Source organism: Aethalodelphis obliquidens, unplaced genomic scaffold (assembly GCF_003676395.1).
Source record: "Aethalodelphis obliquidens isolate GAN/ISIS:26980383/991018 unplaced genomic scaffold, ASM367639v1 scaffold11, whole genome shotgun sequence".
Lineage (NCBI taxonomy): Eukaryota > Metazoa > Chordata > Mammalia > Artiodactyla > Delphinidae > Aethalodelphis > Aethalodelphis obliquidens.
Window position 1 is genome coordinate 19,004,673 of NW_020837955.1, and position 12,234 is coordinate 19,016,906.

General features: G+C 47.7%; 1 protein-coding gene across 1 annotated transcript in view; it reads left to right on the top strand.

Annotated features, from left to right (window-relative positions):
• The window catches only part of DPCD (deleted in primary ciliary dyskinesia homolog (mouse)), a 26,263-nt gene that overhangs the window by 8,330 nt on the left and 5,699 nt on the right, over nt 1-12,234 (top strand). Inside the window, exons 2-4 of the mRNA XM_027113078.1 lie at nt 199-279; nt 5,904-6,028; nt 6,373-6,506. Of these exons, the coding sequence (XP_026968879.1) occupies nt 199-279; nt 5,904-6,028; nt 6,373-6,506 (340 nt within the window). The remainder of the gene's footprint in view (nt 1-198; nt 280-5,903; nt 6,029-6,372; nt 6,507-12,234) is intronic.

Below are 12,234 nucleotides of genomic sequence, written 5' to 3' on the forward strand. Positions count from 1 at the left end.
AGCTTAGAAAGGAAGTGAGTCCCAGGACATGTCCTAGAGTAGTGGTGGGCAATGGTTGGCAAGGAGTTCGTGGGAGGCTCTGGGAAGGTTTTTTTAACATGCCCAAGGCTGTTAGTGTTTCCCAGGAAGATCTCTTGACCTGCAAGGCCCAAGGCAAGAGGAGGCTCAGGGGTAAGGCACTCTCTGTTTTGTGCCTAGGGAGAAGGAAGGTGCACTATTTGTTCCCAGATGGGAAGGAAATGGCCGAAGAATATGATGAGAAGACAAGTGAACTACTTGGTAAGTGACAGGACCCCCAGCGGGCCCTTAGGAACACTTGGGGTGACCTAAGCACAGGTAAACACGCATAGCTGAGGCTTCAGGGAGGATCCCAGCACCACATGTGGAAGCTCAGGGAGACTGAAGCCCTTGAGGCAGGATTGTTCCTGAAAATAATCTGAGGTCAGGGCTGGACACCAGAGGTGGAGTGGGCGTCCGCTTGACCAGTAAACCTCACTCCACCCCCAGACAAATGAGAGAGTGAGTAATTCTTCTAAGGTGGGAATGGGCATGTAAAGAAACCGTTGGGAAAAAGCTTTACAGAGAAGGTGGAATTGGAAGTAAGCCTTGAAGGCTGAGTAGTGGTAAGGGCAGGATTTCACTGCAGTTTTTTTTGTCTGTTTTTTGTTTTGTTTTCTGAAGTCATATCGGGAACAAACAAGTATCAGAGGCGCAGCTTTTGACCTTGCCTCAGAAGTGACTCTATTAAATATGTCCCTCATTTTGGAGAAGGTCTGAATCAAAGGGAGTAGGAGGTAGAAACGGTGATTTTGCAGCATTGTCATTTTCATTCCTGCAGCCCTTTTCCTCTAAGAATACGCTCATGAATAGGGGCCGTAGCTCAGATTTCTGGGAATTATTCGATTTGTTCATTCTCTGTTCTCAGGTATGCACATCAGCATTAACCGACTTCCCAGAGCTAGGTGGCTGGTTCTTTGACCCAGGGCCGGAGGCTGTCAGCAGTGGGAGTTGGTCTCTTTATTAAATTTCACCTGAAATGCTAAGACCAATGATGGAATCATGGGCTGGGTTATTTTCTTGTCATTATTCTTGACTTTAATTTCTTCCTGGGCCTGATTGACAGGTAGTATTGGCGGGGGAATTTCTTTTTCCCTTTTTCTGACAGCTCATAAATGTCTAGAACCGACAACACGGATTACACTGGTTTGCATTCTCTTAGTCTCCAGTCTTAAAATATGTGTCCTGTGCATGTTCAGCCGCAGAGTGAAGTGTTGATCCCTTCTTATTATGAGCTGCTTGGGTTCCAGTCCCAATTGGTTTAGTCTGGTACTATTAAAAATCTTGATGTGTTTAGCATATGACACTGATTTGGTGGAAACCAGTACAGTAGTAATATTCTCACAAACCATTGTAATTTATAGCGCTCCCAGGGGGTGACAGCCTTGGAATGCCTAACAGGGGTGAGCTTATGAAAGCAGAGGTCACGTGGGCTGACCACCACCATCACCAGGCCGGGGACTAGCGGCAGCTCTTCTCCCCCAGCCCCCAGCGTCACCTCTCTTCTCCACGCAGAGCAAATAATACAGCTGTCGGGGTTGTGGCTGTAAAAACAAACAAACAAATAAAACCCAAGGCATCTTAGTTGTGCTTGGACATGAAATTAAAATGAAAAAAAGTCCAGGTCCCTTCATTTGTAGCATCCCACATGAACTGTCATTTTCCCTCTTGGCAGGTGGAGAATAGACAGTGGCCTCCAAACTCCTTTTTCTTAAAAGTAGAAATGGAGGTTCATAGGAGAACGTTGTCTGACTAAAGTTTACCTAATGATAGCAATACCGTAACTTTTATTGGGCGCCATGCTAAGTGGTTTACACGAACCAACCACATTACAGCCCAGTGTGGTAGGTTACTGCTGTCTTCATTTAACAGTTGGGAAAAATGGAAGCTTCAAGAGGATAAGCACCTTGCTCAGAATCACACAGCTGGTTAGTTACAGAGCTAGGATTTAAGCCTAGGTCTATCTGATGAAGAACCCATGCTTTAATCCACAAGAACATTCTGTTGGGAGTTGAGGTTATTTAATCCTGTTTTCTTTTCTTACTAAATCTTGTTCTCCCCAGAATGACCCGGGTAGGGGCTGGAGGGAGCAGGACAGAGATGGGCGGCAAGGAACACCCCACTCAAACCACTGGGCCCTTTGAACAGCTGATCCTTTTCTTACCCGTCTCCAACCACCCCACCCTACCTCCGCCAGCTTGCAAAATACTGTTTGTTTTTCATTTTTAAGTATAAATAATCCCAGGACCTGAACTTTCATTTGTGCATTCTTTGAAGCAAAATATGGATGGGGTTTTTGTGGGTGTAAATGGGAATAGTTTCCGTTTTTTCAGCTAATTATACAAATTGGATAATTGGCCAAACTGGTTTTCTGTCCAAAAAACCCAGAAAGTAATTTACAGAGAGAATTACCGATAGGACATCTGTCTGGGTTGGAGCTCTTCCGGTCGGTGTTAATAAGCATAGTAGTGTCATATTTTTTTTCTGCCCTCTCAATGCTATTCATTCCCACCCCCCACAGTGAATGCTGTATGTGTATTCATAGAGGAAAAAACTGAAGGGCCCCATAACAATGATCGGAACATCAAACCAGCCCTAGAAGAACACAGCATGTCCAGGGGGGCAGAGGCTGAAGGGCAGGCCGTCCCCCAGCGATTACATTCGGATTACCGGCTTAATCTGCTTTGGTATTTGACCGCCAGCCTAACCACCCCAGGCTGCATTTGGAGGATATTGAGCACTTTCATCCCCAAGCACTTCACCGGCTTTATAAATGACCCACTCGATTCCCTTCAGCCTCCTCAGGGATGGGACGTGGCAGCTGTTTAATAGCCACATAGCAATGTTGCAGTGTTTTAGGGCAGAAAAGAAGAATCCTGCATCCAGTTTAAGCTGCAGGGAGTACTTAGGAAAGGGGAATGTAATTATCCACATTGGAAGTGGGCCAGGGCTTGGAGCTCTGGGGAAAGAGGCCTTTTAGGACCTCCACTTTCTAGCCCACCTGAAAGATGGGGCCTCCTTTCAGCAGTCTGGGCCATCAGCCTGCTTCCTGCTGACTTAGGAAAAAGGCCCCAGGCGCTGCCTCCCTCATATATTCCCCATCAGACCCTTTACAGGGTCATTGAAAGTCTCCTTTCCAAGGACTGGCCCTGGCTCAGCCAGGAAGATATGACAGCGTCCCAGGGAGCTGCCTTGCACACACCAGTTTGGGTTTAACATATAATCAAATCAGAGTGACAGCAGGTGCAAACAGTCTTCTGTTGCCGCAGGAGCTGTCCTTGAGTTCAGGAACAAAGACAGGACAAGAAAGACAAGACAAAATGTATTTGCATGTGTGCATTCATGCCCACGTCCATGGGAGAAATAACAAGGACTTCACCCATTCATTTGTTGGATCTTATCTCACAAGGGAATGAATACGGAGGCTTTCTTCATATTCTAACAAAGAATTTAATTCCAAGGTGTTAAAAAAAAAAAAAAAGACAAAACAGCCAAGGGTCCAAATTTCTGTGACCTGAGTGGCTTTCAAGGTCAGCAGTAAGGAAACCAGTAGCTGACTTTCCTCCTCCTTAGGGTACTCCTTGGGAATGTTTCTGTTCCAAACCCAGTATTCCATGGATAAAAGAGTAGACAGGAAATCCTGGTATCGGAATTGCCTCTCCTGGCCACACTGGCATCGTGCCTCAGGACAAATGATTTAACAGGGTCCATGATTACAGGATGCCTCACTTATCAAGCCCCAGATAGTTAGGTTTTCATAACTTATCAATACATTTTCAAATAATTGAAGCTTTTCCTTTAAATGCTAAAATATAAAAAAGAAATAGAGCTTCATTTTTTTTTAAGTGAACCTTTTAAAATATCATGTATGCTTATTGAATGTTTATAGAATACAAGTTAGCCTTTTACTAATGATTCAAATTCTGGTCTTGAAGTTAGGAGACCTGAATTTTAGCTGTGTTTTTTGCAAGTTAGTGTATCTTTCTGAGCCTTGGTAATTCTTCATACTCTCCCCTGAAGAGTGGTGGCAAGGGTTGAAGGAGAGCAGGCAGGGAAGAAATGCTGTTTCCCATTTGAAAAATACAGGTATTGGACTAGATGCTTTCTAAAGGAACCTCCACCTTTAAACTCTGTGATGACTGTGTTCTATTATATCGTGATCCTGTCAGGGTCTAAGGATGTTTGTTTGTCCTCACACCAAATGGTCCCACATCCTTTTTAGTTCTGTCGCTGCCCTTGATGTGAGCTATCCCGTCATGCTGTTGTCAGTATGCCTGGGAAAAAATTAATTTCCTGCCTTATTCTACACATAGCATTTTATACATGTCTGAGAATCTGGGAGTGATCTTTCCTACAATAAAGAGTGAGATACATGGGTCTTGTCACAGGAAACCTCCACTTAGAGGCATTTGTCGCTTCTGAATTTGCAACTGTGAACACTGCAACCCAGAAGGCTGGCTTCCAGTTAAATAAGCAAAGTATTACATGAATAGATTTGGATATACTTCTGGTCACAGTCCATTCACTTAAGAGAGAAGAAGTATTTGTGAGAAAAAGAAAAAAGTTGCCTTTAAAGTATATTTCCAAGTTTTACTCTTCCTTATTTATTTGCATTGTAAACTTGGAAATGTGTTTCTAGGGAGAGTTTTTGGCCCTGAGACGTAATAAAATCACACTGCAGAAGGCACCAGACCTTATAAAAGCACATATTAAAGGGAAAATTCGAATTGTGCAGCATACTTTTGTGTTCAGCTTGTGTGCCTTACTTAGAGCAGTGAGGGTGTTTGGGTTTGGCACAGCTGCCCAGAAGGTCTCAAAGAAACCCATCCTGAGAATCGCATTGCAGCTCTCACCACCCCGGCCCAGAAAAAGGAGCAACTGCGACAGGACGCCAGGCACTTTCTGAGTTGTTTAGCTCCTCACAGCAGCTTCAGGAAGGCTGCTGGCCTGGAGCAACGCTGGGACTGCCACCTGGAAGACCCCCATTGCTGCGGGCAGGGAAGGAACAGAGGGGTCGCACTCGCGAAAGCCCCCTGTGGCCATGGGCGTGCTGACAGCAGTCACTGTGACAGGGCTGAGCAGGGTTCCTGAGCATCCCAGCAGGGGCTTTCAGTTAGTGTTTACTGAATTAGTCTTTTCACTTAGAATTTCCATAAAGTATGTGGCTTAATTGAAAAATAAAAATCTTATGCAAACATCTGGGTTGTAAAATAGAGATGATTATTTGCATTATAAAAGGATGATTCCACTCTACAAAAAATGTACATTAGATCTTTTATAAATAATGCATTTAAAATATGGTGTGTGCCTAAAATTTCCTGTAAATACAACTCTGGGACTTTTGTTTTAAGCCATGTGCACCTGAGATGAGTGAATTTCTATATTTGGACTTTCTGAATCATGAGACAAATCTGCCTATCAGCTTTCACCCTCTTACTTCATTTTTCCTCTGCCCATTTTTAGAGGGAAAAATGCATGTCACATTTTTGGGGATCCACATTTTCCCTGTTACTGGTAGCTACCCTTTTCCTAACATTCACGTCTTCCCTTTGCATGAAGTCACACCTGGGGTTTTCTAAACTCCACTTGGCGCCTTTCAGAGCTTTGTTCTAATTCCTTTTGTCTGGGCACCCATGATATGGGCTTTACACGTTGTCTAATATTGAAATACTCTCCTGAGATTTCAGAGGTTGTGAGGTCCCTGCTCAGATGGATAAAGCCAGTGTAAAAGCCTGTAGCTCCCACTTTTATCCTGTTCCAGTTACCTAATGTGATATTGATGATTCAGCAGAAAGAAGCAGAGTACCTTTCTTCCCCATAATCCCACTGCTTCCTTCTCTCCTCAGTGAGGAAGTGGCGTGTGAAGAGTGCCCTGGGCGCCTTGGGCCAGTGGCAGATTGAGGTGGGAGAGCCAGCACTCCCAGGAGCAGGGAGCCTGGGGCCTGAACTCATCACGGAAAGCAATTCCAATGTATGTCTGTCTGTCAGGTGTCTTGGGGAGGCTGGGGGAGTGGGCTGCTGGCCCTCGGGGGCAGGCGCCATGTCTTGTTCACCTCCTCATCTCCAGTGTACCCACCTGGACACAGTGCTCTAGAAATGTTTGCTTGAATGAGTACCCAAAGGGTTTTGGCTTAGTCATCCCAGGGCGAGGGCTCCAGGCCTAGAATGTTACAGCAATGGCAGTATCAGAGGGGAGCTGTAGGGAAGAGCTGAGGGTCTCCCATTGTGCCCCTTGATAGAGCTTTGTGGAGGGGGGAGCCATCCTTTCCCACCCCCCTCCAAGAATAGTCCTCAAGTTGGCTTTGCCTTCTGCAGCCCATCTTCATGCGCAAGGACACCAAGATGAGTTTCCAGTGGCGAATTCGAAACCTCCCGTACCCTAAGGATGTCTACAGTGTCTGTGTGGACCAGAAGGAGCGCTGTGTTGTCGTCAGAACAACCAACAAAAAGTAAGTGGCATGGTGGGCACCTGCCTGCTTGTGTATGAGCAAGGTGGGGGTGGGGTTTGACCTGAGGTTAGGGCTCAGATGGCTCCCCACCTCAGAGGGCAGAGAAGCCTGCTGTCCAGCTCTGAGGGAGGTAGGAGGGCTTCACTAAAGCCCTGTAGTAGGTGCTAAAAGCTGAAGGGCTTTCTCTCTGCAGGACCAGCTTGAATATTGTAATCAGTTCCACCGGGGCAGGGAAATTTGAACAATGAGTATCTGGCCCAGTACTTGGCACAGACTGGGGCTCAATAAATATTTGCTGGATGAATGAGAGGTTGAGGGAATCACCCGGCCATTGCCTTGTGATCTTAAGTGGTTCTGCTGTAAGGTTATTGTGCCTTGACCTCTGGCTGGATCCAGTCCATGATGAACTTGGCCTGGTAACATCACTGTTGGAGCTGGCAGGGAGCCATGGCCTGGAAGGTGCACCTGTCTGAGGTGGCAGTTATCGAACTTTAAAGTACTGGTCTGGGAGCAGCAAACCTATCCCTCCCTGAACTGAGGGACAGTGAGCTGGTGCTTTGGCCTCTTGGAAGTCTCTTGCATGAAGTCACTTGCATTATGTTTCAAAGGGATTACTAGACTTCCTTTTGCTCCTCTTCTCATGGTCTGCTAGGGGAAGGCAAAATGTGGGGTTGAGGGGACAGAAGGTGACCAAAGTGGAGATCTAATCCTGGCAGGGCTGCTTCTGGGCTGATCATCTTGGAAATGCATTGATCTCGTTTGAGTTTCTGGAGCTCTGACTGATCACAGGAGAAGAGAAGAGCCCTGTGATGACTCGGTTGTGACCTGAGTCAGGGATTGCAGAATAGGACCAACTCCCATGAAATAGATTTGGTGCATTGAGATGGGAGGTTTTATGAGTTACTGGTCCACAGACTGTGAAGCCACCCAACATGTCTCATGGGGTGCTAAGCTTAGGCCAGAGGTGTCCCCATCATCCACTGATTTACAAGCAGTAAGGAGGACCCAGCTATTTGTCCATCTTCTCAGGTGGTGTGGTGCCAGCCTCCCGTCCCATCTCCCTCAAGGTCCGTGCCTCCCAGGCTCCCCTGGTGCAGCCCTGGGTTCTGCCCTCCTCTATGACCCCCACACCCTCTCACTTTGGCAGGGTTAAGTGGTGGGGAAGGGGTAGAGATGAATGAATTAATTTCAGGATTATTGCTGTACACGCAGCCAGCAGCCCCTGAAGTGGGCCTTGTCTATAAATACAAAGTCATAATAATAAGGATTTGCGTTTATAAAGCACTTTGAAGCTCTCAGATAAAAGGCAGTTTATTCCTGTTATTGTTCTCATCATTAACAGGAGTCAGTGCCTAAAGTGGAATGTAGCAATTTCAGGCAACAGAGAAATTGCCTTTAGGAAAACAAACTCCGTGCTTCAGCAAACATTCCCTGGCGTAAGAGGCCCTGGGCCCAAATTAGGAACAAAAGTGCTTCTGATAGCACTTGAATCTGCAGCCCAGCAGTTTGTGGAGCTGGCTGCTGCCTCCCTTTTGTCCCCCAGAGGTCACTGTCAAATACAGATATCCAGCAGAAATGTGATTACCAGGGAGTGAGAAAAGAGAGGCTAGCTAGCTCACCAAAAAATTCATCTGCAGGCAGATCCTCTGGGTCCCATCTCCTGTGCGTATTCAGCCATAGGTGGCGCTCTCGACCAGGCGCTCCGTGGCCAGAGGCCCACTCCGGCGCCCAAGGCAGGGGGAGACATTTTTGAATTGATGGGTAAGGCCAGGTGGGATGCGAGTAGTGCCCCAGAGTGAGCAGGGCCGGGATTGGATTCCCAAAGAGGGGAGAGGAGTATGTGAGTGCCCACTTCAGAGCCTACAATGAGATCTCAGGTTCAGCGGCCCAGCCTGGCTCAGCACAGCCTTCCTCAGGATCCTCTGCTGGGAGGAAGGTGAGAGAGGCTGCTAAACCCCTAACAGGCTCTTCTGAGCCTAGTGGCATTTTCATCTTCTACCTGGAGTAGAAGATGTCCTATACCTTTACTACCCCGAAATATACAGAACTCAATAGCTATTCCTTTGAGCAGTGTTTAGCTTTTTCAAGATACTTTAAAAATCTGTTTTCTGATCATCACACCATCCAGTGGTGGACAGGGTATGTATTTTTATTGTTGTGCTATATATGAATGATTATCTATAAAGTCCGCATGATGAACAGACTTACTGAAGGGATAGTTAGTGATGGTTTCAGTGCCCAGGCCTCTTCAGTTTCCATCACACTGTGGCTTTTCTGATTTGACTTCCTTCACCTGGAGGTTCCATGCCTGCCCCGATTCTGATATTCTGGATTATGGTTACCAGTAAAAGCCAGAGTTCCTTTGTCTATACCTGCTTTGTCTCTGAATAACTGGGTTGGCCATTTCTCTTGAAGGAATTGATTCCAGTGTATTATGTCCTTGGCCCCAGGTAATAGCAAGGGATGAATCAGGGAAGGAAGAAAGTGCTTTCCCAGGATCCCATTGTGGCACCATCTATTCCCAGTAAGAGTGTTTGTGCAGAAAGAAGGTTCCTAGCCTCAGCCTAGAAGCTGGCAGCTATAAGTGGAATGAGCTAGGATGTGGAGTAGGAAGATGTCCGCTTGAATCTGGCCTCTGCCACGTATTACCCGTAGCATTTGGGGCAAGGGTTCCTCATATATCATAGGAGAATACTCATACGTACGTCACAGATTGCTTGGGGAATTATGAAATCGTATATGTACAAACACTCAGCCCTATGCCCGGCCTGAAGCAGGCCCTCAACAATTCTTTGAAAATTAGAACCTGAGGAGAGCTTGGCTGATTTGACATCGGTAATACTAACACTGTGGGAGTGTTAATAGGCATCTCTAGAAAAGAGGATTCTGTGGTCAAATAACTTTAGGAAACTCACTTTGGTAGGACTTCTGAGTGCCTTTAGTATGTGAATGTGTGCTGTGACTCTCTACGAGGGGCTACTGTAGGCAGGGGTGACCAGTTTGCCTGGAGTGTTGATGTTTAAGAAAGAAGGGGAGATTTGCCGACTGATTCTCTAAGGGACGGACTGGCTAGAGGCTTCTCTCGACCACTCTGGCCAAGCCTGTGTGCAGGTGTGCAGAGCACCCACTGGAGGTGTGTGGGGCGTGGCCCATGTGACTCCACAGCCATCCTGCTTCTACTTTCAGCCTCCTCCAGAGTCTCTCTCTAACGGCCTGGCTTCTTGTGCCCTTTCTCAGTTCACTAAAAGGGAGAATGGGTTGGGAAAGGACTAGGAATTGGGACGGGGAGACAGCAGAGAGAGAGTGATAGGGTGCAGCGGATCATTTCTGAAATAGCCAAAGTGAAGGAGCTGTCCTTTTGGCACAGTTCGAGAGAGGTACAGAGTTGGCCTGTTCCAGTCCCTTTGACAGCGACTTAAAGTTCATCTAGGGCAGCTCCTTTATTTTTAGAAAGGAATTTGGAGGAAGAAACTGAGGCCCAGAAGTTAAGTGGCCTGTCCAGAGTCACAGGACAGGGCCAGGGAGTCCTCCTGAGAGCCTTTGCTTCCACATACATCTTTTGGACACTTTTACATTCAGAAAGGAAGCCCACTCTGTGTTAGAGGGAGTGTCCAGGAGACCTGCAGGGTGGCTGGGTTCTGGGGGTGACCACCCCCCATATCTGCCCCACCCTTGGACAGACGCAGGGAACCTAGACCAGGTGGTCTGTTACTTTGAGGTGAGAATGTAGAGCGATGGCGGGGGGGGGGGGGGGTGAGGAGATTGGGGGGATTATCACTGTAGTAAGGGTATCTCCCTTTACCAGTTTTATGACTTGGGCAAGATACCTAACTTTCCTGTGCCTCAGTTTACTCTTCTGTAAAAGAGGATAACAGAACCAACCAACCTGAGAGGGCTGTTTTCAGGATTCAGTGTGTGTTGAACAGGGCCTGGCACAGAGTTAGCATTCATAAATGTCACCTTTCACTGTGTGGCCGAGACCAAGGACAGTGAAGGCAGGTGAGAATGGGGGTTGTTGTGCATCAGCGAAAAGTCCAGGAACCACCACACTATAAAGGCTTAGTTTCAGCAGAAACACAGGGTCTCCTCGGGCAGTGATATGGCCTGTTTCTTCTTCATCCTTAAATCCCCACCTCATAGTTCAAGGTCTGGGACACAGTTGACGCCTAAGAAATGGTTGCTGCCTACCTAGGGCTTGCCTGAGGCTGAGCATTTGGACTTTTCCAGAAGCACAGTGGGTCCCTCTCCAGTCCAGGTGCTGGTGAGAAGGTGAAGCATGGTTCTTCTCAGGGCAAACCCCAAGGCCAGGGATGGAGATAAGGGAGTGTGGGCTGCTCCCTGAGGAGAGAAAGCAGATGCCCCGTACTCCCTTGAAGACTGCCCATCAGAAGCCCCTGAGGAAAATGGTTTAACCTCAGCCAATAAACTAAATCCATTAGAATACTCATAACAGAGCTGAGCCTCCAGACCTACTCTGCCTCCATCCCCCCACCTCGTGAGAGGTGATGGGAGTAGAACAGGGAAGCTGGGGTAAGTCATGCAACTCAAGTTCCCTTTGATCTTGTCATTGCTGTTGAGACCAAGCCCTGGGACTCTTTCTCCAGTCCTACTACCCCTGCCTGGGGAATGTGCCTTGATGGTGCCCCTCTGAGAGTACACAGGTGTGTCCCTGTCCCCCCTCCCCAGCACACAGCCAGGTAGGCAGAAAGGATGTCCCCACGTTCTGCGCAGCAAGGGCTTACACAGGCCCCCTGGGTTCGGCTGAGCTGTGTGTGCCCGGCTGCTTCTCTCCCGGTTCTGCTTCTTGTGTATGTTTGCAGGGAAGATGTTAACACTTCCTAACAAGCCTTTGTGTTCATCTAATCTCTGCTGTTTAACCTTTGACTCCCTCCCTATTATCAGTGTCTGCCACCTTTGCTGGCCAGACCAGAGGCCCCAGAAAGAGCCCTCAGCCTGGGCTGGCTAGGAAGAGGATGAAGCCGACATTCCACCCCGGTTTGTAGGCAGATGGATCACCTTTCCCTGGGGCAGAGTTTGGAAAATAAAGCAAACTTGTGGTGCCATTAGGATCCCCCAGCCCCCACTCCTTTTGAACTGTCAGCCTTTAAGTAAACATTCTTTTCCTGCCACGGGTCCCAGCACCTTGGCGGGGAGTGAGGAACCTGGAGGATAGGGGCCCTGAGAGCCTTCACTAAACTGAGGGATTTGGGCAGGGAGAGCAGGGCAGAAGTGCTTGCATTGATGTCAACTCTCCTGAGTCCCCAGGGCATCAGGGCTTTTGAAGTGGACTGGGGGTACCTGTCACAACGACCAGGCCCCCCTGACATATTGAAAGCCCTATCCTCTCCAGGCCCCTCACTTGAGTTTGTCTGTACCTGTCTGCAGTGTTTCCCTGCCCAGCCATATACCCTTGCAGCAGCAGTGATGCCATGCCCAGGTGATAGGTCTGGTAGCCACTGGCCAGAGCCTAGGTCATACTTCCACCAAGGAAAATGCCAAACAGTCCTATTGCTAGAGGTGAGGCGGCCATTGCTTGTGCTCCAGTGTAATAAGCACCAGACCAGGATCAGGGAACTTTAATCCTGACTCTGCTGACAACTGGCTGTGAAGCCAGGCGAGATATTTCACCTCTCTGAGCCTGAGTTTCCTCTTCGGTAAAGGAGGTCAAATTACAGACATTATGGGTTGGATGTTGCTATCTGGGTTTGTTTTTTTTTTTTTTTTTTTT